Source organism: Pantherophis guttatus, chromosome 1, assembly GCF_059756535.1.
Source record: "Pantherophis guttatus breed Tessera chromosome 1, ASM5975653v1, whole genome shotgun sequence".
NCBI classification, from domain to species: domain Eukaryota; kingdom Metazoa; phylum Chordata; class Lepidosauria; order Squamata; family Colubridae; genus Pantherophis; species Pantherophis guttatus.
The window spans coordinates 332,120,848-332,147,372 of record NC_142063.1 but is presented as its reverse complement, the minus strand read 5'-3'; the positions used below and the strand labels follow the sequence as shown (position 1 = coordinate 332,147,372).

Genomic DNA, 26,525 nt, shown 5'->3' with positions numbered 1-26,525 from the left:
GCCGTGGCTATAAATCTCGGTTCTCCAGATACTTAACTCCTTATTCAGACTTGCTTTTCTCAGCAGAGGCTCATGGCTATGACTCGGCAAGATTAGTTTATTGCTGACAAGAATTTAGACTGGAGATTTGCCTACTGCAATACGCAGAGGTCAAAGCCTATATATAGGTCTCAACTCCAGGGTTTAAATTGTAGGCTTTTTTTTTCTCTCCCATCTTTCCAAAGTCAATGGGTACCTGGCTGCTCGGCTGATGGCTTTGAAAAGCACCTAATCTATGCTGACACATTGGATCTCTGTAGCCTGGAACTGCTGATTCCTACTTCATCAGCATGTTTCCAGATCCCTTCCCAGTCACGGTCAGCCAATGGCTGGCCTCAATCACTCAAGAACGCTCAATACCTTTTGTCGGTGTATACCTTGATTATATTCCAGCAACTGGAAGCAGGTAGAATCCCCTTTGCAGCCCTGAGATAAAATATCTTTCTCCTACTGACTCACTGGCTGTGCACACACAACGTATTACAGTTTATGTTGGCCTTGGACCATAATAGGATATTTGATTTAATTATAGATTGTTCCATAAGACCAATTTTATGGGTTCACATGAAATAGTCACCGGCTGCTTTCATACATTAAAACAGGCCAGGATTTGGTGAACTAGAGTCCTGAACTGCATATAACAGTAAGTAATATGAAAACTACATCATGGTTTAATATTATTTGTGAAATGAGCCACTAGCTACACTTGCATATTGTGGTTAATGATATTAAAAGGCATAACCAACCTTTGCCTCCAGCAGAGCCATAATACAGAAATTCCCAAAGAATAGTGAACAAGATCCAGAGCAAACAAATCAAGGAGGTCCTTCCTCTTGGAGATCCATGGTATTAGTTAAATCCATGGAAACCAGAGGGTGACCATGATAAGGAACTAATGGAAATAATGCTCACCCTCAGATCACATCTCAGCTGCTTGAAAACGAAAGTCAGATGTAACATTGTAGTTTAGATAAGTTGGCTGACGTGGATTTGAGTCATAGAAAAACAAAAGCCAGAAGTTCTAATCCTATCCCCAAGGTGCTTTTTCCTTCAAGAGGCAACTGGCCTTTTTGGTTTTTCTTTGAAAGCTGTTTGGATGAGAGCTGTTCTCATCCAAACAGCTCCTTCAGCTCCCACTGGATGGTGGGGAATGGAAGGATTTATACTCCTTGCAGACAGCTGGTCATTAGCAGTCTTTTACAGAGTCGTTAAGGCCACCTGGAGGTTTATCTGTGTCATCAGGTTCACTACTCTCTAAAACAGAGGTCCCCAAACTTGGCAGCTTCAAGACTTGTGGACTTCAACTCCCAGAATTCTCCAGCCAGCATAGCATAGCATATGCTATGCATAGCATATAGCATAGAATTCTGAGAGTTGAAGTCCACAAGCCTTAAAGCTGCCATGTTTGAAGACCTCTGCTCTAAAAAAAATGCAAATTTATTTATTTATTTATATTTAAATTTATATACCGCCCTTCTCCCGAAGGACTCAGGGCGGTGAACAGCCAAAAGTAAAAAAACATAGAATGCAAAGTTTAAAAACAATTTAAAAATATATTAAACAATTTGGCCCACAATTAAAATACCCCATTTAAAATTCAAATTCAAATTAAACAATTGGGAGAGTTAGAAACAATTGAAATGACCAACTATCTGCAAGGAATATAAATCCATCCATTCCCCACCACCCAGTCGGAGCTGAAGAAGCTTCTTTTGATGAGAAGCAAAACATCTTCAAAGAAAAACCAGAAAGTCCAGTTGCCTCTTGAAAAAGACACCTTTGGGACAACCATGACCTGGATGACTGAGAATCTCCATAGACATTCTAATCCTATCCTTACAATTGCACCAAAACAGGGGAGAAGGGATGATGATGATGATGACGATGATGATGATGTTATCCATTCAATCGTGTCTAACTTTTAGCAATCCTAGGGACCAGGTCTCTCCACATCTTCCGATCTTGCACTACTACTTTGAGTTTTTATATGCTCTTGTGATGGTAACTCCTGATTTCAGTCATGGCAAGTCAATATTTTTTATCCCTCTACCATGGATTAGTACAACCAATGTGATCTGCGAGGCACTGACCAAATACAAGGGAATCCGAAAGAGAAAAAAAAAATCCAAAACACCTCATTCTTACCTTTTTATCCTGAAACGCATGTTGTGGCTGTGCTCTAATATGGCCATCAGGGACTTTGCATCATATTCAATGGGTTTCCTGAACGTGAGTCCATCGGGTAACCCAACCACCGTTAACCAGCCAGGCTCTTTCAAGAACTTCTCATAGGGCAGTGGAACCACACTGCTCTTCCCCAAGGCCTCACCTGGACAATGTGGAAAAACAATAAATTCTAAAAGACATCTAAACAAGAGCTGGCCACAAGGCATCCCTTTGTTCTGTCTCTTTGTCACATTGTGCTGTTGCTATGACAGAGGATTTGGGCTGAGCTACCCAAAGAGCAGTACATCAAATGTTTGAAACAGCCTTCCCAAACCTCAGGGGCAAGGGTGGGCTTCAAAAATTTTAGCAAGGGGTTCTCTGCCCGGTTGCTGGGTGGGCGTGCCATAGTGGATGTGGCATAGGGGGCATTTTTGCCCTCCCCGGGCTCCGGAGGCTTTCCTTGAGCCTCTGGAAGGGTGAAAACAGCCTCCCCAGGCTCCGGAGGCCCTTTGGAGGCCAGAAACAGGCCTTCCCGAACTTCTAGTAGGCCCGTTTTCCACCCTCCTAGAGCCTCCGCATGCACCCTGCACTTACCTGCATCCAAAATGGGCCGCATGGGGACTCCTGGGAGGGATGAGGCGGGCAGGGCCAGCCAGGAATGGGATTTGGGGGGTTTCCAAACTGCACAGAATTTTAGCTAGAGGTTCTCCTGAACCCCTGAGAATGCCAAGCAGCCCACCCTGCTCAGGGGTCTCCAGATGCATCAATTTTGAATCCCAAAATCTCCCAGCCAGCACTGCCATTGCTAAGAATTCTGGCATTTGAAGTCTACATATCTGGACGACACCCAAGTGGGGAAAAGCTGCTTTTAGTTCCTCTGGATTAGTGTTTCTTGACATTGTCAACTTTAGGTTATGTGGATTTCAACTCCCAGAATTCCCCAGCCAGCTTATTATAGCTAGAGAATTCTTGGAACTAAAGTCCACACAGCTTAAAGTTGGTGAGATTGAGAAACACTGCTCTGGATTTAGGCATATATTCTCTGCAGCAAGACTTAGGCAGAGGTGCCAGTTGCAGGTAAAGGGCTTATGCTGCAGCCAAAAGTTGGCACCAACCAGACTTATCCTCCAATTGGGGATGTGAATGCAATAAAAATGGCACTGTCTATCTACAAAGAGAGAGACAGCAGAAATTTTGGGGGGCTCACTAAGTTTTTCAAAAGAAAGACGTATACCCCTCCTCACTTCTAAAAACAGGGCACAACATGCAATAAATGTTTACAATCAGTGGGGTTGGGGAACAGAGAAAGGAAATGAAAAACAATCAAATAGATTGTTCAGAAAATTACTTACTTACTTACTTACTTATTTGCTTGCTTGCTTGCTTGCTTATTTATTTACTTATTTACTTACTTATTTGATTTATAAGGGCACCTCATGCTTGGATGGATGGCATACTGCATAAAACTAATCAACTGCAAAAATACTAGCAGTAAAAACAGTAGGATAATTGGAATAAGAGTAGTAGCAGTGATAATAATAATAAATGATGAAGCTGCTATATAGGGCCTTAAGATCTCAAAGTGGGAACATTCGTAGCTGTCTTATTTTCTATATCAGCTTTCCTAACCTGTGGCCTTCAGGTGAATACAAAAAGTAACACCCAGGACTCTCAGGTAGCATGTTTAACTTCTAGCCATCTAAGGATATTTGGATTTGTAGTTCAACTATATCCAGAGGTTTGGATGTTTCCATCCTTCCACAAAGCCTCTTGACTTGGGACTGCTTCATTCATTCTTTGAATAAAGGTTAAGATGTCATCACAGTGCCTTAAATGGATTAGTTTCCTAAGAGGAAACAGTTACTATCTGGCAGCCTAATGGTTTGCTAGTTCTCCCATCTGTTAAATCCAACCCTCTGGAACTTCCATCCTCCCAGCCATACAAGTAGGGAACTGGCCAAAAGGTCTCCCAAAACGCTTGGCAAACCCAATTCCCAAGGGAAATCAAAGCTATTCCTTACTATAAAGCACATCAAAGACTTCTTCTACCATCTTCCTGAGGAGATAAACATCTGAGCCCTGATCTGGGGAGATCCGAGGAATTGTCCGACCAAAATCTTTTGCCTTCTTCTGGCCGTCCAGATCATGCTCTTTGCTCTGCTGGACGCCTGCCGGCAGGGAGGTAACAAAAAATAGAGAGAAAAAATGGCAAATCAGGAGATGCTGTGTTGTTATTATTAGACAATTCTTCAGTTTTAGGGCAGAGCTGTTATTTACGATGGATATACATGCAAAACACAAAATCCCCTATTCAATATTCTATGAGATTGGATGATACCCTGTGACATCACCACCAAGCCTATCCGCAATCCCACCCCCATCCTTGGAATCTGCCTACCAATTGATTTACATGTTGGTTTTCTCCCACATTCTCCCCTTAAAGCAAGCATGGGGAACTTCGACTCTTCCGATATTGCTGAACTACAACAGTCATTGGCCTCAGGTAATGGAGTTCAATAATGAGACATACTGGGAATTGTAGTTCAAGGCATATTCCAAACCAAGACATGAACATGACCAGACATCATAGGTAGATTTTCTCCATGATGATCTGTCTGCACCAGGCCATTTATGTCTTCCGATTCATCTATAGCAGGGGTGTCAAACTCGATTTCATTGAGGGCCGCATCAGGGTTGTGTTTACCTCAGGGGACCGGTTCTCCCAAGCTCCATTTTCACTGGCAGAGGGTGGCAGGAAGCCGTGGCAGCCAAAAACAGAGCTCAGGAGCCCATTTTTGCTGACAGAAGCACCGCAGGCCAGTCCTTTGCTATTTCCAGGATGGCCCCGCAGGCCAGATCTAAGTACCCCACGGGCTGGATCCAGCCCCCGGGCCTTGAGTTTGACACCCCTGATCTATAGGTTTTGTCATCCATTACCTTGGAGAAAGACAGGTGACTGCAGCTGTTTCAAATAGAGGCAAGAGAATCAATGTAAGGATTGGCAACACGCACTGTAAATGTCATGCCAATATAGATTGCTGCTTATTCATGAACCTGGAAAAGCTCTGAGAGGCTGTATTTATAACCCAAACTTTCTTCATCAGTCATGGGAAACAATGCATCTTTGGATTCAGAGATCTGTATATTGGTGCATCCATACAGGTAGTACATACACTTTATTGAAATATACTGTCTTTCTCCTTGTCCCATATTACATTGTTATAGCACTGACCATCATCAATAGTATCATGATGATCTATTATTATTTTGAATTTGTCTAAGATTAAGCAGATCACAAAAGTACACTAATAATTACATAAATATACATAAAAGGTAATAAATAAATTGCACATGAAAAATATAATTAAATATAAAATCTAGTATTTCATGATAATATAGGAACTTTATTTAAAAAAAACCAATCTATAACAATTTGCTTAGGTGTGTGATTTATTGTCAAGGATTCTCAACTTCCTTTTATTTTAAAACCACTAGTCTTACAGTATAAAGGGGAGAAAGATACCATCTATTATTATACCAACTACTCCAGACATTATTCTGAATTATCTCTCATGGTTTTAATTTAGAAACTCAGAGTATAATTTATCTTATTTATCTGTTCATTCCTCCATCCCTCCATTCATCCATTTATTACCAAGAGAGTCTTTTAAGAATATCATGCATAGCCAAGAAAACAATGATTGCCATCACAGAAGAAATCATTCCAGTGTTCTTACTCAATGCACAAATTACCATGGTGAAATTATCATTATCTTACAACACATTATGCAAAGACCTGGCTCTATTGTTAAGTCTATAGTGCTGTCTACATGGCTGCAAAGAGTCAACAATGACATGATGACACATAATCATCATCAATATTTCTTTACCACCTTATTTTTCGAAGACTCGTAATTTCTAGGCTGTCTCATCAAACAATTCCAACTGACATACAGTGATATAAACAGAAAGAAGAACATAAATCTACCGGGAACAATACAGTAGCATCCCCAATCAAGTATCAGTTAAGTGAACTAATTAATTACATCATGAATTAATAAGAAGACTCTTCAAACAACCAGGATGACACATTCACTGAATGACCTAGAAGTCTAATTTTTATGAGACCAAGAAATGCAAAGACTATTCTAGCTATCTATATCTACTTAAGGAACAAATGTGATTAAGTCGAGAGATATAAATGAGAAGCAACAGTAACAATATCAGACAGATGACAGCCATGGAAGCATTTAAATTATAACTGTTTCTTCACAACACTATTACTGTTAAACATTGCCTCTGTTACTGACAACAATGTCAGGATAAGATAAGTGAAACGACTTAACATCCAGGATCTACATCAGCTTCCCCAACTAGCTGTCCTCCAAACACATTGGAAAACAACAGATTTCATCCTAATAAACAAGATACTTGGAGGCAGGGTGGATAAAAATCAATGATTTTTTTAAAAAAATCAAAAAAATCAGATTTTTTAAATTTAAATTGGATTTTTTTAATTTAAATTGGATTTTTTTTTATTTTTATCAAATTCATTTTAATAAAAAACTTTTGGGGTAAAAATCTATTGTAAGATAGTTTTCTATTTAAGATACATAAATAATTTAGTTTATTCAGCATGAAATGGAGCTTAGTTATGTAGCATGAGGCTGTATATTCTGCAACACTGGGACTATCGGTGAGTCAACAGTGGGTCAAAGGAGTAGCAGAGATGACAGTTGCTCTTTAAAAATTATGATTTAAATCGAGTTGGTTTAAATCAAGCCTTTTTACTAGTGATTTAAATCATGATTTAAATTGTGATTTAAATCAACTTGATTTAAATCAAATCCACCCTGCTTGGAGGTGTCTTGTAATTATAATGTAGCCCAATCTTTCTGAAGAATGCCAAATTGAGAAGGAGTCTCTTTTAGTCTGTAATACTGGGAACCTAAAGCGGATATAAAACGAAGCAGCAGAAGAAAATTTCAATGTGTCCCAACAAGAAGAAAAAGAAGTCCAACTTCTTTATGAATGCTCCCAAATGGATAAGACTATGGACAAAATGTATTAGGTGAAGCACACTCAGCTTCACCTCAGATAATCCAACCAATGTTGATTTTGACAGCCAAGCAAGACTGATATATTTGCATGCAGTACCACCAAAGAGGTTAAAAAAGAGATAGCCTGCCTTCCAGCCCAAGCATAAGGTCAGTGTCGCCTGCCTTCAGTTCTCCTATCACATTTAAAACCACTTGCTTATATAATGTAGAACATCTGTGGGATTTTTTTATTGCTTTCCATTGCCTGTGGCTGCCTGTGTATTGTCTAGGACTGTGATGGCAAACCTATGGCACATGTGCCACACCTGGCACACAGAGCCCTCTCTGCGGGCATGCAAGCCGTTGCCCAGCTGAGCTCCTCCACGCATGCACGCGTGCCTCCCGCTGGCTAGCTGATTTTCAGAATGTGCGGGGAGCGGGGCGCATGTGGAGACACGTGTGCATGCGCAGAGGGGGGCACATGCGCGGGGGTGGGGGAGCACAGGGGGTACAACGCCCCCAACACGGCCCATTTTTTGGCCCAGGAGGCTGCAGGGATGCCTGCTAGGCCCAAAATGGGGGCAGGGGGGTAGCGTGCGCCTGTGCGGGCGCCGGGGGAGCATAGGGGGGTTGTGTGCGCATGCGCAGGGGGGTGCATTGCATTATGGGTGCAGGCACGCGCAGTCGCGCATGCATGCACACACTTTCGGCACATGACAAGAAAAAGGTTAGCCATCTCTGGTCTAGGATCTCAGAAGTTGCTGCTAAATTGGACAAGAAACTCTATTTTAGATTTTTGACTTTAAAGGTTTGAAGAGTGCTAATTCTGACTGTCAGATATATGACGGAGGGAGTATACTCCTAATTTCCCCTCTCCAGCTCGCAGTCTAGGGCTGGGCTCACATGCATGAGTTCCCACAAGGAGGAGCAAGTAATAACATGTGCACATGACATCACGGTAGCTTGCACTGAATCCCTTGTCCATTCACTGAGAAAAGCCATGATGTGATTTGTGGGAATTTGACACAGGCCCATCTACTTTCCCTTCGGTTTTCAGTCAGAACAATTCTGCTGGATGGGATCAATGGATGCAGTAATCCAACCCCATTGGGCATGTCAGACTGAATAGCTTATTTGTACAACGTACTTAACCAAATCAGTTAAAAGCCTTGCATAATATGCTACATTAAGTCAGCTCCGGTTCTGTTCATTGCACAGCATGTTGTGCAAGACCAAACGGTGCTTAGATACCACACTTAGTCAAAATAGGTAAAAGCCAAGGAGAAGCTATTTGTCTATTACTCTATTAAATTTCTTTACAGGGTTTCTATATGGCTGCAATCAAAATATGCTCCAAGATGGTTACATATCCTATTTAGGAAAATAAGGATAGAAAGCAAAAAGTCTAAAACACTAAGAACAATATCGTTCAAAAGATAGCTCTAGACCTACATCTTATTTAGGGTATAATTAATAATAAATAATCAACACGCCAAGGTTGATTAATGTTAATCTTGGCTTCTATTTCTACTTCTAATTATTAGTTAGCTGATAGCTCAATATATTATGTAAAACTAGAAAATGGGTTAATTCAGTCACAAAGTGAAGCACATTAAACCAGGGAATCCTGCAGGCCACAGTGGGTTTTTGTTTCTGTTTTAAAGTAAAAAGCAAATCAGAGCCCCTAAACCCAATTCTTTCTACCTCAAAGATAGACCGATACAATTCTGGGTGATCTGCAGTCTATAAGAAGGATTGTGACACCCAGTTGTTAACAATGGCAACAATTAAAAGCATTCTCTCTACCTACCCCAGACAATCACTCATAGAGAACACTCCCCAAACAAAGAAAAGGAGGAAAATATTTTTGAGAACGTGGCCAAAATACTATTGCTGAAAAAACAAATTCCTGAATCAAGCCAAGATAGCTGAGCACCCTGTTTTTAATACTGCTACTCTCATTCATTTTGCCACCCCAAGATCCAGTTGACAGATCAAACTAGTTAATAAAAAATGAAACTCCCACAAATCTGACATATAGCCACCCCTGACCAGATACATCCAAGTGGACAACCATCAGACAAGTCAATGACAGCAACTAAGCAGTTAAGCCTGACGTGCATCTGAATTTGGCACCCGGTTACATAATTGCTGGTTTTACCAAGGCAACGCGAATACTTACTGCAGAACTTTTTGAAATCGGCCTGGACCTCCTTCCTTGTGTTCATGAACAGCCTCCCTTTTTCTGTCCCAACTACAAAAGTATTTTCATCGTGGACAGCAACACAAGCAACCTCTGTGTTGAGTTTAGAAAGCGCTGAGCACTGGGGAAGGAGACGGAAGAGAAAATGGAAGAGTCGTTATTTCAATTTGTTTTTAGAATGGGAAGAGGAGAGGAGAGGAGAGGAGAGGAGAGGAGAGGAGAGGAGAGGAGAGGAGAGGAGAGGAGAGAAGAGAAGAGAAGAGAAGAGAAGAGAAGAGAAGAGAAGAGAAGAGAAGAGAAGAGAAGAGAAGAGAAGAGAAGAGAAGAGAAGATGGAAGGGACCTTGGAGATCTTCTAGTACAGCCCTCTGCTCAAGTAGGAGACCCTATACCATTTCAGACAAGTGGCTGTCCGGTCTCTTCTTAAAACCCTCCAGTGATGGAGCACCCACAACTTTTGAAGGCAAGCTATTCCACTGGTTAATCGTCTTCACTGTTAGGAAGTTTCTCCTTAATTCCAGTTTGCTTCTCTCCTTGATTAGTTTCTAACCATTGTTTCTTGTCTGGCCTTTTGGTACTTTGGAGAATAATTTCACCCCCTCTTCTTTGTGGCAGCCCCTTAAATATTGGAATACTGCTATCATGTCAGGATTTCTCCAGTGTCATTGTACCAGCATATTTTAACAATGGATTTGAAAGCTGTTATGCCTGCCACTGTGTACTTCCACTATGTATTCCAGTTGGACTACTGGAATGACACTGTATGTGGGGAGGCCCATGAAGACTGCACTTACTTCAAAATGCAGCAGTTATGTTCATCTCTAGAGTTGGCCATGGGGAGATGCATAAGAGCTCCACTGTTTGCTAATCTTGTGTATTTAAATTCAAGGTTCTAGTGCTTGCAGTATTTTGTGCAGCATTAGCCTTCCCACTTTTTAAAAGCTGATCACAAGAAATCTTTAATGGTATCATTCTCTGTTATGAATAAATTAGCTAAATACCAGAATGAATTTCTTACATGCAGTCTTAATACAAGCCATTAAGAATATTCTTTTATATATGTGCTGTATAAACCTCTCAAAATTAGCTTTATTATTATTATTTAGACAATAATTTAGGCTTGTTTTTGAGGGCAGGTTGAGGTCTCTAAATATCATAGGGCAGCGGTTCTCAAACTGTGGTCCATGAAACCCTGGGGGGCTGCGATGGCTGCGAGGGGGTCCATGAAGGCTTGAAGAAATGTTATGATTTAAATCTTGAATTGCCTTGGGGGTCTGTGGCCATGGTCCATGGCCACAAAAAGTATTTAAAGGGGGTCCATAGTGAAGAAAAGGTTGAGAATCAATGTCAAAGAGCATTCTCAACAAATGGGAGTACCATTTTGTAACCCCTAGCTTTAAATGCACTTGCAAACCACAACAATTTCTGCCAAAGTTATTGCAGTTTGGTTTGACACCCAAATGAACAAAACTAAATTGTCCACTTTTCTGCCTCTGGAGTCCTCTGCACCAGAAACCACAGATGCTAATGGATGAAACAGAAGCAGACAAATTGGTTAAAAAGCATTATTTGCTGAAGCAGTTGGAAACACTTTGCTTGAGTTCTAAATTATGGTGCCATAAAACCTGGTTTGATGCAATCTCTAAAATGAAGAAATTGAATCACATATCAAGCTAAGCCATAATGTTGTTTTGGTTTGGCTTAACGTGCTGTATAAACTTAACGACTGTGACTAATATAATGGTTCTAATGCACAAAAAGCCAGATAATTACAATTCATTCAGTAAATCATGGTTAGGTCTTAGCACAACATGTGAATCCAACCACTGGCTCTGTGAAGACTACTTTAAATAAATATATTTATTAGATCTTCTCAACATAATTTTAGCCATGTCCCAAATTCAATACTCTGTTGTAATGATCACAATGTGTTTAATTGTTTAATTAGAAGACTGTGAGGGATTAAAAGGGGAAAAAATTAAACCACATCAGTCCAAAGATTTATTTGGTTTAAAATTAAGATTTTCAGGCAAGGAGCTTTCTCAGCAGAAGATGCTGAACATGGAACCCAAGCTATTTGTGCAAGGTGTAAATTCTTGTCACTGAACTACAGTTGTTTCTCTAAGGAGTCTTGTAAAGCTGCCCAGTCTTGAGACAATACAGTTTGCATAACAGTTTGAAACTGGACTAGAATCAGAAGAGCCCAAAGACAGGCAGGTTAGCAAAGCATCTCAGAAGACAGTTCCTGTATCAAGATTCAGGAACAACTTGACAAGCAGGAACTCTAAGCAAAAATCAGCAAGTGGAATGTCAATAGAGATTAAGTCTTAACTCAAAAGCAGGAGTATCGGGTAGGAACAGCAGACCAGTCTGGTGGAGAACTATAATAAGAAGCAGCACAGGTGAAAAGCATCTGGATGTCTTACTGGATCATTACTTAACATGAACCAACAACATGATGAAGTTGCAAAGAAAGCAAATGCTATCTTAGGCTCTATCAAGGGTATTGTTGTGGCCCACCAGTGGCCAACAGAGCTGGCAGCAGATTCGGACAGTGAGAAGGTTGGGGAGGAACATGGGCCAGTCAGTCTGGGGAAGGCTCTGATGAGGGCTCTGCGTCGGAGGCAGAGAGGGGGCCAGGGCCAGATGCCAGTTATCAGCTGCCTTCGGAGTCAGACATCAATGAGGCAGCAAACAGCTGGAGCCTGTTCCCAGTGTGCGCATGCGCAGAGTTGCCAGACAAAGGGAACAGCTAAAGAACAAGGGTCAACTTGGGAGTAAGGCCACAGGTGGACGATGAATGGCCCCTCCTAGAGGGAATAAAAGAGGAGCGAAAGGGGAGTGGAGTTTGCAGGAGACAATTAGTTTGCTTAATTGGTTTGTGACTTTCTGAGATTCCTTCGCAAGTTTTGAAGATATCGGCCTGACAGCCCTCCAAGCCAGATAAGGTCTGTGACTGCAAATTCTTCCTTGAAAGACTTTGCTGGATGTGAATGAGAAGAATTCACAGTAACTTAATAAAAAGGGGTTTTTGTCAGGAAAGGAGTCTGCTTCATGCTCTTGGGAAGCCTAGGTCAGAACAGGTATGAAGTCAAAATTAAGAAAAGTCTTTATTCCTCTCTTTGCTGCACTGGACAGACCATACCCATAATATGGTGTCCATTTGGCAAGATACTAAAAACCTGGAATGTGTCCAGAGCAAAGAAACCAGGATGATAAGGTGATTGGACAAACAATCGGAGGTAATGGAGGTGTTCAACCTGGAGAAAAGAAGAATGTGAGAAGAGAATGACAATCCTCTTCAAGTATCTGAAGGTCCGTAGAAGATAGGGCACAGCAATCCAGAAGGCAGGACAACAAAGTACTGTATAGGCTTAACTATAAGGAAGTACTTTTGAACATCAGGAGAAAAAAATCTGAATAAAAGCTCTTTAACCGCAAAATAGACTGTTTCAGAAAGTGATGTATTCTCTTTCATTGTTTAAACAAAGGCAGGCTGGCTGGCATTTGTCTGACATGACACATAGTAATACTGGATTCTTTGCACTGAATAAAGACTAGATGATCTCTAAGGAACCTTCCAAGCTTCATACTCTATCACTCTAAGTTGTCCATACTCGGCCACAGATTTTGAGTTTATAGTAGGACCAATTTGAGCTTGGAAGACTCTGAATCAGAATCTGTCAGTTTAATTTACCTCACAGAGATGAGGATAATGAAATAAGGATGCAAAGGACCATGAATAATATTTTGGCAGAAAGGCAGTACAAGTAGTCCTCAAATTAGGACTGATCACTCAGTACTGTTTGAAGTTGTGATTTTCCTGAAAAGAGGGACTTTAAATTTGTATACCGCCCTTCTCCCTGAGGACCTTATGACCCAGATCCAAAGTTCCAACAATCCCCGCCCCCCAGTCATGTGACTGCACTTCAAGAACTTGGCATTTTATAACTTACAACTGTAATGGGCAGGCTCCATTATGGTCTTAATTCAAGGACTACCTATATATTAAAAGTAATTAATAAATGAAACCAGATTGACTTTACAGATCCAAATATAACGCTTTCTGAATGCAATCAACTTTATAAAATACAGGTGGGAAGGTGTCTATTCCAAAGACAATTAACTAGCATAATATAAATATTAGCACCATGGTGGTGCAGTGGTTAGGATGCAGTATTGCAGGCTGAGTCTGCCCACTGCCAGCAGTTCATTTCTGACCAGTTCAAGGTTGACTCACCCATCCATCGTTCCGAGATCAGTAAAATGAGGAGCCAGATTGTTGGGGGCAATATGCTGACTCCGTAAACCGCTTAGACAGGGCTATAAAGCACTGTGGAGGGGTATATAAGTCTAAGTGCTATTGCTAGTAGCATTAATTGTTATTATATTAACTATTATGTATTATATAGCTCAGCACAGAATTGTCTCCTACTGTCCATGGGTTTAGGAGACTCTGACAACAGAGTCATACCATTCAGGTCATTTCCAAACAACTCTAAATGTTCAATCTAGACATATTCTTCTGGATTAGGCTTAATTTCAGTACTTTTTAAAATGTTAATAGGCTGCAAATTTATGCAAGCATACTCCTTATCCTAATCTCTTCCACATTAAAGATTAGTTTCAAAGACTGTGCCAGGTATGTATCTTATTCAGCGGGGTGGGGTGTTGATTTATGTAACATTTCTACAGGGATTAAAAAAACACAAGAAAATAAGGGTTGGGAAATTATGATTTTTTTAAAAAAAGAAAATTATTTTTTTATAATAGAAAATAAAACGCTTGTCATTTGGGGTGGGGGTGAGATTAAGCAAACACCAGAGTTGATAAAACAAGGACATCTGAAACATTCTATGTCAACATGAAGGTTAAGAGAAACCACAATATGTGTTTTTAAGGATTGATTTCAAAGCTCCTTTAGCTACGGATACAAGCCATTTCCTCTTCAGACTCTAGCCCTCAGAGCAATTTCTCTGTAATAGCCACCTAAAGTGACACAAGCTCTTTGTTTCCTCCATAAATCTGTGGCCACATTTTGAAACAAAGCTACAGAGTCTTTGTTGACCTATCAGTTACGTAAAATTTTTGGCTCCAGCCAAATTGATTTGATTAGCCTTTCTCCTTTTTTTGGCAGCTGAAATATTTGCAAACATGCTGTGACGTCATAGAAAGAGCATTTGAACATTTGTTCAAATCATGTAAAAATTAAGATTAAGATTAATCCCAATGGTTGAACGGTAAAAGGAAGGTGTTCACGAGACTCATTGGTACTAGCATTTACACAAAAATGAAGACCAGGTAAAGAACTAATTATTGCATTTTTAAAATATGCCAATCTTAGTTAGCTTTAACTCCAAAGAACAGTATGTTGTGCAAACCCAAATATTTTTGGTTTTCTTATGCTTCAGTGTGCTGTGGAAATCAGAAAAAAAGGTTGATTCAATAACTAAGTTCCCTCTGTTGTGGAAACACAGAATTATGAGATTCCTAAACCAAGGCTGGGCTCCTACGAGAGACTACAATAGGGTTGGATAGTTGTAATTCAGAATCTTGAGGGAATCCAGTCATTCTCTTCACAGGTTGTGTGAAGAATTATCTTCATACTAAATCAACGTAAGATTTCTTTGGGTGTTACTGCTTTATATGTGAACCCAACCATTTTGTCTCATTAAACTAAGTTTACTGAGTTCAGTTTTGCTAACTTGATCTGGGATTCAGTTATATTATAGGCAAAGATGGAGATAAATCCATAGGTTTTCTGGAGTTGGAACCACATTAGGAGTACAAAGCCACTTAGGGTATAAATGGGATTGTGAAATGGTGAAATGGATAACATGGATCCAACAAGAATAAATATCTCATTTTCCTCAGCTCTTAGGGTATAAATGGGATTGTGAAATGGCGAAATGGATAAAAAATGGATCCAACAAGAATAAATATCTCATTTCCCTCAGCTCTAAAACCACCTAGGCTCCACATACAATCTTTAAAAATAAAATAGGAGGGGGATTTGGAAATACCGTCCTGTGCCCAAAAAAGGAGATAGAAGTAAGCTGCGCTGGGAGAGAGAAAAAACTTGGAGTGGTGAGGAAACCATGCTTGTTCACCCAAGCTTCTCTAGAGCTTCAAAACCAGCCTTCCAAAAACAATCTTTATTAATGAACTTTTTAAGTAAATGGGTATATTCCTGAAGATGAATTCATTGTGAGCTATTTTAGCTAATTCTTTTTAATACAGTTTTGGTTTTTATTACTTTTTTGGGTACACTGCTCTGGACTCAAGGAAGATGATGACAGTAATTATAATATGGTATAATATAGTAAATTAATGTTTTTTGATCTGCCCCACTCCTCAAAGTGAACATTTTGCAAAGAGGTAATCTATTTATCCCCAACAGTGAAAAAATATACATGGTTTCAAAATGAATTAATCTTGGTGCCACATATAATTAATTTGCATTTTGGCTTATAGCTGGCCTTTTCTTTAGGATCTCAAACTGGCCAACATGAGTTGGAGGGAAAATAACTGACCCCTAATACCTTAGTGAATTCCTTTGAATGAGAATAAATGTGATCTTGGATCTTCCAAGACTTAGTCCAAAGTCTTAATCACAACACAACATTAGCTACCGAGTAACAGAGGTATCTTGGCTCTCAACTACATCCACTGAAAATATAAGTTTCTTCCAAACATACAACTCGCCAAAAACTTACCATAGAGTCTAAGGCTGATACTAAGCTGGTGATAACTTCATCTTTTTGAGAGAACACCAAGTGCCATTGGTCAGGTCTGCAGTTGTTAAGAAGTCCATCGGAAAGCTTCCCCAGCAGTGCCATGATTGCCTGAAATCAACAAGAACCAACTGAAGGTTAGATGAGTTTTGTATTGTCTGGACATCAAAAACCACAACCAGATAGTCTCCGAATGTTATACACTGCCCTTTTCTAGTGTTATGGTGCTTGCTGGAATTCAAAGGTGAAAATATGTTCCCCCACTCAATCTATCCTGAGTCTTGATTCTTCCCAAAAGCATTCTCCAAAACTGCTACCAAATTGCAATTGTTAAAAATGTGCTACAAGAACCTTATTAAATACTTAATTGAATATAGTAATTATATTAGCTGGGTTTCATTCATTTAAAATAAATTTACTTTTAACTGACATTCTATTTTCGCTTGGCGACTTCATATCGTATAGCCTACCTGTTGACTACTTAACTATTACTAAGAGAGTGAGCTTGGGGGAAAAAATTGCATAGCACTATTCCACAGATGTGGTTGATAGAGATTATTACAGTATTTCTTTCTCTCGCCTTCACTGAGAGAGGATAAACGAACTGCACCCACCACCATGCTACAATAATAAAGAATTAATACAAGGATCTCCTGGATGGTGGGTCTTTGCAAATCCCCATTAAGAGCCAATTCTTGGCCCCATGGAATTGTGGCCTGCAATGAAGATAGCGGTTTTGTCTCCAAGATGCAGATCTACAAGTGTCACATGGAAGCAGAAAAACCCATAGGCAAAGTCACACTTACTTCAGAATTTCAAACTGTTTTGCAATGATTACTCTGCTTGAATTCAATTGTTCCTCTTCTTCCTCTTCTACCATCAACCCATTGCCATTCTCCTGCAACTATCTCCTGGCCCCCAAACAGACTTCCTGTTACACAAGATTTTTGCTCATAAGCAAGACCATATATTAAATACATTAAAAAAGAAAAATAAACAACTCATCGCTGCTTCCAATGAACTTTCTTCAATCAAGTTCTCGCACAAGTCACACCAGTACAGACTACTGGGGACAGCCTATGGCAAAACAGTCCCTCTTGTTTGCAAAGGAGGACAGAGTTCCTAAAAGTAATAAAACTCTTGAGACTGGAAAGGAGGAGGAGGGGAAAACAAACAATCAGGAATCTACAAATGAATCTAGCAGTTGGCTGCTGCAAACGTTTGTTTTCATTCTAATGAGATGATCTCATCCTTTTCTTAAGTCATGACCTTCTGAAAAACCAAGAAAGGTGGAACTGGGTGAAGGGCAGCAGTTCCTGGAGATCATTCCGGATGTCTTTCTAACAAGGATGACCTTGTTACAATACGGTGCTAGTAAAATGGCAGGGCAGTCATGGTGAAGTTGCCCTAGGATAGGATGGGATGGGATGGAAAAGGATAGGGCAGCTAACCTTTTTGGCACCGAGTGCTCAAAGCACGCATGCACACCCATAATGCAATGTGTGTGCGCCCCCCATGCACCCCACGACCCCACACATGCACCCCCTGCGCATGCACGACCCCCGTGCATGCGCGCATGGCCCTGAGCATGAACATGTGGCCAAGCATGCATGTGTGACCCCACGCATGCGTGTGCATCTCCTGCATGTGCCCTGCCCCTCTGCAGAGAGCCAAAAACCAGCTGGACGGCAGGAGGTGCACGTGCATGCGTAGCTGAGTAGGGGCCACGGCTCACATGCCCGCAGAGAGGGGTCTGTGTGCCACCTGTGGCACATGTGCCATAGCATCATGGGGATAGGAAGAATAGGAATAGGAATACTTTATTGGCCAAGTGTGATTGGACATACAAGGAATTTGTCTCCAGTGCATAAACTAACTCTCGCTGTATATACAAACAACAAAATAATATAATCATAAGATACCAATAGGAGAAAGTGGTGGAAAAGATGAGATGGATAATAGTAATACAGCCACACTATATGGGTAAATATCCTTAGACATAGGACAGTACTGTGGTAATTACGTATTCAGCAGAGTGATGGCATGAGGGAAAAAGCTGACTTTGAGTTTAGTTATTTTGGCATGAAGAAAAGAAAAAATGCATCCTCTCTCAAAAGGAATAAAAGGCACGACTTTGCCTAAAATTTCTATAATACTAGATTCATATGTCTAGAGACAAATTCAGAAATAACTATTTCTGCAGCAGCGTTAGCCAGCCATCAACACCTAAACAACAACTAAAAACTTCACACAATCAGGAACCATATAAATACAACCTGTAGAACAGCCCAGTGCACATAATCTGCAGAGAGGGGTACCCTTATGATGGGCTCCAGCACCAGCCAAAATCTTGAAAGAATTTCAATTTCAATTTCAAATCTTTATTGTCAGTGTACAGTACAACATATGTACAATGAGATTGGTTGAGCTCCAATCTCAATGTACCTTTGACCCTGGTGACCAACTCATATTGGATCCTACAATGTTATCCAGGACATGTATATTTGCCTTCATTTGCATAATTACTTCTATTTAACTAGAAATATAATCCATTTTACAAATGTGGAAAAGCAGTGACTAAATGAGCTGAGTACATGCTCAGCTGGATATCCAGAAGTTGTGAATGAACAACTGCCATTAACCTGTAATATGAATTTTTACCTTGAAATCAGACATGTGCTGCACTGCTTTACAAGGAATACAAATGCCATCCAATGTTAAGAACAGTGACGTCACATTGACTGTTGAGTGATGTCATAATCAAAACACTCACTTTCTTCCTGGAGCTATAAAGATCAATCAAATCCAATGGACACCTACACTGGAGGCTTTTAAGAAGAGATTGGACTGCCATTTGTCAGAAATGGTGTAGGGCAGGGGTGTCAAACTCAATTTCATTGAGGGCCACATCAGGGCTGTGGTTGACCTCGGGGAGCTGGGTGGGCATGGCCGGGTGGGTGGGCGTGGCCAGCTTTATGCCACTCCTCAAACTGCTGGCATGTTTCTTATTCGCACTGGGTAGACTGGGCCGAAGCCACGCTGGCCTAATGTTTCTTCTTCGCATTGGGTAGACTGGGCCAAAGTCGCATTGGGTGGACAGGGCTGAAGCAATGCAGGCCAGCCCCTTACATTTTCCAGGACAGCCCCTGCAGGCCGGATTCGACCACATCGGATCCGGCTCGCGGGCCTTGTATTTAACACCCCCTGGTGTAGGGTCTCCTGCTGGACCAGTGGGTTGGACTAAATGACCTACAGTATAAGGTCCCTTCCAACTCTATTAATCTGTTAATCTGAAACCTTCAATCCTTGGCATACTACATTTTTACCCACAAAGAATTATTTAAATGAGGTCAAGGGAAAATAATTCACAGTATGGTCTCTCATCTCTATTTCCATAAATCCAGGTCCATGTACTCTTGAGAAGTGTTAGGCCTATAAGTGTCATTAAGTAATCTCTTTCCCTGTCATTCTTAATATAGAATAGCATTTTGCCTGTGATGGATATGCTCTCCATACACTGTTGTTTTCAAAGAGAAGAATCTTCGCTAGGCCTTCCTCTAACTTTTCGGTTAGTCCTTCCCTCCAGGCCCAAATAACCTCAGAGTTACTTATATTATTTTAGGAAAAGAAGGACATGGATGGCTGAATGAAAGGCACCCTGAATGAAAGGTGTGATATTGTTGTGGCCCGTCAGCGGCTTATGCAGATTGTAGCTGATTCCAAAAGTGAGGAGACTGGTGTGGTGCTGCGCCTGCAGCCTGTGTAGCTGGCACTCGAGTCGGACAATGAGGAGGCTGGAGAAGATGTGGTGCCAGAGGCAGGGACTCAGCCAGGGCCTTCAGAATCTCCAGAAGCTCCCATAAGTGAAGAGGAAGAGGAGGAGGAGCCTCTTCTCGATGCACGGGCGCGCAGAGCTGCCAAAAGGCAGGAGTGGCTCCTCAGGAGGAGGTCTCCTCGAGAGTAAGGCTTGGGGCTAATTGGCCACTCCCTTGGCCTATTTAAGGAAGGACGACGACTGAGGCAATTTGCAGGGAACAACTTCGTTCACTCTCCTTCACGTCTGGATCTTAGTTCTCTGCAAATTGCTTCTGGGCTTTCTGCCAACCATAGTAAGATTACGATTATTTATTCTTTGGATTCTTGTAGGCTGTTAAGAAAGTTAATTAACAGCCTTTGTTTGAGAAAGACGATTTAATTTAGTAAACTAAGGTTTGTACAGACTTTGTGTGTGCTGCGTTCTTTGGGGTCCGTAGCTGGGGCAGAACAGATATATGTAGATCTAATAAATAATACAAAGACTTTATTTATTTTACAGTATTTATAAAGAGCCTGACCACTGACATTCTTGGCCCGTGATGGTGAACCTATGGCACAGGTGCCACGCAGCGCCTTCTCTGTGGGCACGCAAGCCATCGCCCCAGTTCAGCTTCACCTCGCATGCGCACGCGCCTCCCACTGGCCAGCTGATCTTCGGGTCTCTGCCGTACATTTGCAGGGGGGGCTGCAGGGGCGCATGTTCATGCGGGGGTGGGGCATGTGAGTGGGGGCACGTGCACATGCACGGGGCCGCACCCACATTGCCTTTTGGGGGTTCCGGTGCACGCGCTTTGGCCACTCAGTCCAGAAAAGGTTAGCCATCACTATTCTAAGCAGTGTACAAAGAATGCAAACTATTAAAACCAGAATCAGAAATGAAAACTTAAAGCAACAACCAACCAACCAACCAAATAAATAAAATATAGAGTTATTCATATGCCCAGTCCTCATTAGCAAATTACAGTGGAGGAATCCTCTTATTTAGGTTTTATTTTCTTCTACCAGTATATCTTTCCTCCCTCTTCTTTTTCTGCAGACATCTCTTATCCCTCCTCCTTTTGATTTTGTTTGGTTACATAAATAATGCCTTTGGCAGCCTGAACATCAGAAATAGAGAGGCTGCTAAATTGCCGTTCCATAAAATCCTATTTGAAGGCCATCTTGTGATGGATCCCATTAATAAAAGGGGAGGTTGTCAGGATTTGGTCCAACTTAATTCTAGCTGCAGCCAGACTGAAGAAAGGAACAGTTTTTTTCTTTTTTAAAAAAAAAAAGGTTTGGGAAAGAGAGGGCAAAGAGGGAGAGTGAGTCTCTAATGAAGCAAGATTGTTAAACCCAGGATGCCTCTCTACAGAATAAAAATGAAGCAAGCTCAGTTAACTCAATTTGTTTGCTAGACTACCATGGTGTCAAGGATTGCTTCAAGCATTCGGAGGGAGGGAGGGAAGGAAGGAAGGAGGGATCTAATGTCCTTCCCAACTATGTGATGGAGAAAAATAAGCTTTTTTGCCAAGAGAAAGAAAAAGACTTGATTGACCTTGCTGGGAAACTTAAAGACAATTTTTGCTGAGCAAACCATATAATTGCCTCCAACCCGAATGGTACCATATCAGGGGTGAAATCCAGCAGGTTCTGACAGGTTCTGGAGAACCGGCAGTGGAAGTTTTGAGCAGTTCGGAGAACCGGCAGCGGAAATTTTGAGTAGTTCGGAGAACCGGCTTATACCACCTCTGGCTGGCCCCAGAGTGGGCTGGGAATGGGAATTTTGCAATATCCTTCCCCTGGAGTGGGGTGGAAATGGAGATTTTGCAGTATCCTTCCCCCAGGAGTGGGGAAGGAATGGAGATTTTGCAGTATTCTCCCCCTGCCATGCCCACCAAGCCATGCCCACCAAGCCACGCCCACCAAGCCACGCCCATAGAACTGGTAGTAAAAAAAATTGGATTTCACCACTGGTACCATTTAAACATACACTCCCCTAAACTATATCTACCTGTTTTGATGGCAGGTATACTACGCTGGTAGGACAGGCATCTTCTTGTGGAAAGGAACAGATTTTTTTCAAACTTTTTTTTCCATCTCCCAAGGGTGAAGGAAGTAATAAAATAAGTTGGTAAAAAAAAATTTCAATTGTGGAGCTCAGAGGGAAGCTAGTTTTAAATCTGTCAGATACTTGATACCAAAATTTTACATTTCCTGTTGGTGGCTTCCCAATGAATTTTGAAGCTGCAAACTTAGCGATTTGCTGCAGACCCCCAAATAGGAATAAAGAATCATATGCAGTCCACAAAGAAAAGTGCAAATTACTCTTAAGACTGAGGAAGGAGGGGGCTTGAACCCATTACCACTAATAGCCACTCTAATACTTTACCCACACAAACTTTTACTGAAGGACAAAACTCAATCCAGATCAAGACCTGAACAAAAGTAATGAATTAGAACTCCTTTTTCTGTCTATTCTCAATTATCCAGGTCATGGTTATCCCAAAAGTGCTGTTCAAAAGGCAACTGGATTTTTCTGGTTTCTTTCTTTGAAAACATTTCCCTTCTCATTCAAAAATGGCCTGGTGGCTCAGCAGACTGAAAGCATTGTGATTAACACCAGCTGTCTGCAATTACTGTAAGTTTGAATCTCACCAGGCTCAAGGTTGACTCAGCCTTCCATCCTTTCTAAGGTAGATAAAATGAGGAGCCAGTTTGTGGGGGCAATAAGCTGACTTTGTATAAATATACAAAAGTATGAAGGCTATTGCTTAACGCATTGTAAGCCGCCCTGAGTCTCCAGAGAAGGGCGGCATATAAATCAAACTTAAAAAAAAAACAAAAAACCTTCAATTCTGAACAGAACAGCATCTTTGTGACAACTCCTTTTTCTCTTTTTGCAATCCTGATCCACACAAACTGGGAATCTTAAGATGGACAGCTGAGCGTCTGGGCTCAGCTGTCCATCTTAATTCAATCTTGACTCTCTACTCATGCACAAATTTGCACAGGGCTTGTTTTGTTTTGTTTTGTATAAGTAGCAAATCTAAAAATCCTTCCAACTTTTAAACCACAGAGTTAATTACTGAAAGATATAAAGCACTGAACCATACAGAAATAGCCTAGGATAGCTGGGTCATGAAGCCAAATTATCTTCCCATTTTTCCAAAAACGCTGTCATAGTAATATCGGTAGCAATAGCACTTGGATTTACTGTATATGCTGCTTCATAATACTTCACAGTCCTCTCTAAGTGGTTTACAGAGTTAGCCTATGGCCCCCAACAATCTGGGTCCTCATTTTACCTACCTCGGAAGGATGGAAGGCTGAGTCAACCTTGATTTGGTCAGGATCGAACTCCTGGCAGGGGGCAGAATTAGCCTGCAATGCTGCATTCTAACCACTATGTCACGACGGCTCATCAGTGTCAATGGAACTGGCAGCTCAGTGTTGTGATCACTACACAGCATTCTTTGCTATATCCAAGGGCAAGCTACCTTGTAAGGACAGGACACATGGACCTCTGTCTTCTAATACAGTCTCTTTGCTATCCCATCTGCCACTGCCTCATCATTTCTAATATTAGGCCAAAAGCAATATGTAAGGGTAGAAAGTTTGTACTTCCTTTTAGCCCTGAATTCCTGAGGAATATGGAATAGCAAGGAAGACAACCTTCTAGAAGATTTGGATGCCAAGAAGAAAAAAAACCTCTCACAAAGACCTCGCAGGAAGTTTCTACCAGACCCAACTTGGAAATGTAATCTAGACTTCTCCCAGCTTCTCCTGTGAAGCAAATGAAAGCAGAATAATGAATATGATTCAGTATGATATAAAACACAGGGGCACATAGTACATTTTGGCCTTATGAATCTATTTAAAGGTTGGGGAGGAAAAAATGAAAGTTTGACTGGCCCTTAGTTTGCCTCGTCACTGCTGAGCCACAGAACATCAGTTGCTCTCCCTGATACAGCTTTTAAAAAAAATCCTCCCTTTTCTGCCCAAAGATTTGTACATTCTCATTCAATTTTAGTAAAAAAAAAATATGCATTCTTAAAAAAAATAAAGTCAACCCACATACTTTATCTTAACTATAGGTAGAATTTAAGGTAAATCTTAAATTACTGAGCAGGTTACAACTGTAATAAATAAAAAGTAAGGCTTCTGATCACATGCAAGGGTCCTTCTCTTAATCCTTTTTATACGCAAGTGCTTTTTCAGAAGCTTACGGTATTATCAAATTTCTAGGCTGCCCAACTCCAACAACTCTGAGTGACCTAACATATAAAAACAGTTCTCATTTTTTAAAAAATCAAATAAAGACTCCCAAAGACAGCTGACCTTCTTTTGTACCTATGGAGATAAAAAACAAAGGTTCCCCCATCATCTACCCCAAAAGTTTAATTTTTTTTTAAAGGGTAGTAAGGAAGGGGCCATGTGAATCTCCAGAGGGATATTATTCACCTCTAGAAGGCAGGTGCTACAACACTGAGGCCCACCTTCTGGATTCTGCTAAATGACAACAGTTAATTAACAGGATCAAAAAATAGCCAACTCTGCCAGGTCTTACATCATGGGAGACGGGCAGTCCTTCAAACAACTGACCCTAAGCTCTATGGAGGTAGTGACAGATTTTATTTTCCTGGGCTCCAAGATCACCGCAAATGGGGACTGCAGCCAAGAAATTAAAAGACACTTGCTCTTGGGGAGGAAAGCTATGGCAAATCTAGACAGCATACTAAAAAGCAGAGACATCACCCTGCCAACAAAAGTGCGTATAGTCAAGGCTATGGTTTTCCCAGTTGCAATGTATGGTTGTGAAAGTTGGAGCATAAGGAAGGCTGAGCGCCAAAGAATTGAGGCCTTTGAATTATGGTGCTGGAGAAGACTCCTGCGAATCCCTTGGACTGCAAGGCAATCAAACCGGTCAGTCCTAGAGGAGATCAACCCTGATGGCTCTTTAGAAGGCCAGATCCTGAAGATGAAACTCAAATACTTTGGCCACCTAATGAGAAGGAAGGACTCACTGGAGAAGAGCCTAATGCTGGGAAAGATTGAGGGCAAAAGAAGAAGGGGACGACAGAGAATGAGGTGGCTGGATGGAGTCACTGAAGCAGTAGGCGTGAGCTTAAATGGACTCCAGAGGATGGTAGAGGACAGGAAGGCCTGGAGGAACATTGTCCATGGGATCGCGATGGGTTGGACACAACTTTGCAACTAACAACAACAACAAGCTCTATAGGGAGAAGCAGCTTGGCGTAGTAATTAAGGCAAAAGGCATAGAAACCAGGAGACTGTTAACTTCAGTCTTCACCTTAGGCACAAAGCCAGCTAGGTGACCTCGGGCCAGTCACTTTCTCTCGGCCCTGGCAAGAAAGCAAGGGCAGCAAACCACTTCTAAAAATCTTGCCAAGAAAACTGCAGGGACTTGTCAAAACTGACTTGAAGGTACAAAAAGAAATAGCTCTGTAGATCTTCAAGTGTGACAACTAGGACCTTGAATTTCACCCAGAAGTTCACTGGTAACCAGTACAGTTCACAGAGCATAGAGAAACTCAGGTTTTTCAATAGTTCCCTCCCTCAACTGTATAAAGTTTCCCCCAGTTTGTTTTGTCTCTTCTGTGCTTGGCATTTAAGATGCAGGCTGATATTCTACTTCTCTTAAAAGAGCTTGGAGATAGGGAACCTACATGCAACCAAGAACCAGACCTGCCATGTGCACCCAAAATGTATTGCAAAATCATAAGATTTTCAGCAACACGTTAGGGTTGGGCTATTTTGGATGTTTTAACGGTTGAAGCTGTTAGTACAGCTTTTTTCAAACTTTCAATCCCTTTAAAATCCCCCCCAAGACAGGGCTGAAAATTTTTGGTTCTCTCCTGGTGAAACCACCACATCACACTTTATCTGGTCCACATAGTCTGTATGAAAAACAAAGTTGCAGCCAACACCTGGTGATATTCCAAGCAGTCCTACCTCTTTGCCATACAATGCAATTTTGCAGGAGTATTTCTGCAACTTCTAATACTCTGTCTATCCTCCTCGTGCACCCCTGGCCTTTTCCTTTCCTTCCATTCACCCTGGCCAATATTATAATCTTTTTCATAGATATATCAGCCTTGATGATGTGTCAAAAGTATTGTAATTTTTGTTTCATGATTTTTGCTTCCAGGAAACATTCTGGCTTCTTCTCCTCTGGTATTGAATGGGGTTCTCTTGGGTGTCCAAGGACTGAGAAGCAGCCTTTTCCAGCACCACAATACTAAAAAAATGTACTAATTAAAGGAAACACATTTTTAATTCCTGATTTTCTTCTATTAAATCACATTGTTTTATTCATTCTACTAATACAATCAACTAGAACCTGTGATAAAAGGTTGTGACACAGAAAGCTCAATGTTCTCATCAGCCATTGCTTTCTTCTATTAAATTTCTCCTCCCGTTTTCTGCACTATTCTCCAAACACATGCCAAATGGTTTAACACTATTAAGCACCAATTGTTTTGTTTCGCTCTTTTGGTTCCCTCTAGAATTTTTCCCTTTCCGATTT

At 41.2% G+C, this 26,525-nt stretch overlaps 1 protein-coding gene across 7 annotated transcripts in view; it reads right to left on the bottom strand.

Moving 5' to 3' along the window:
* The window catches only part of GTF2IRD1 (GTF2I repeat domain containing 1), a 147,041-nt gene that overhangs the window by 67,848 nt on the left and 52,668 nt on the right, over positions 1-26,525 (bottom strand). For 5 of the 7 annotated variants that reach the window (XM_087889386.1, XM_087889388.1, XM_034420832.3 and 2 more), the window contains 4 exons: positions 16,163-16,291; positions 9,427-9,568; positions 4,227-4,373; positions 2,185-2,368 (listed from right to left, as the gene is read on the bottom strand). In XM_087889386.1, coding sequence (XP_087745512.1) covers positions 2,185-2,368; positions 4,227-4,373; positions 9,427-9,568; positions 16,163-16,285 — 596 coding nt within the window. In that variant the 5' untranslated portion in view covers positions 16,286-16,291. Of the gene's footprint in view, positions 1-2,184; positions 2,369-4,226; positions 4,374-9,426; positions 9,569-16,162; positions 16,292-16,986; positions 17,115-26,525 lie in introns of those variants that run through there. The other 2 variants (XM_034420833.3, XM_087889387.1) reach the window with 1 other exon arrangement.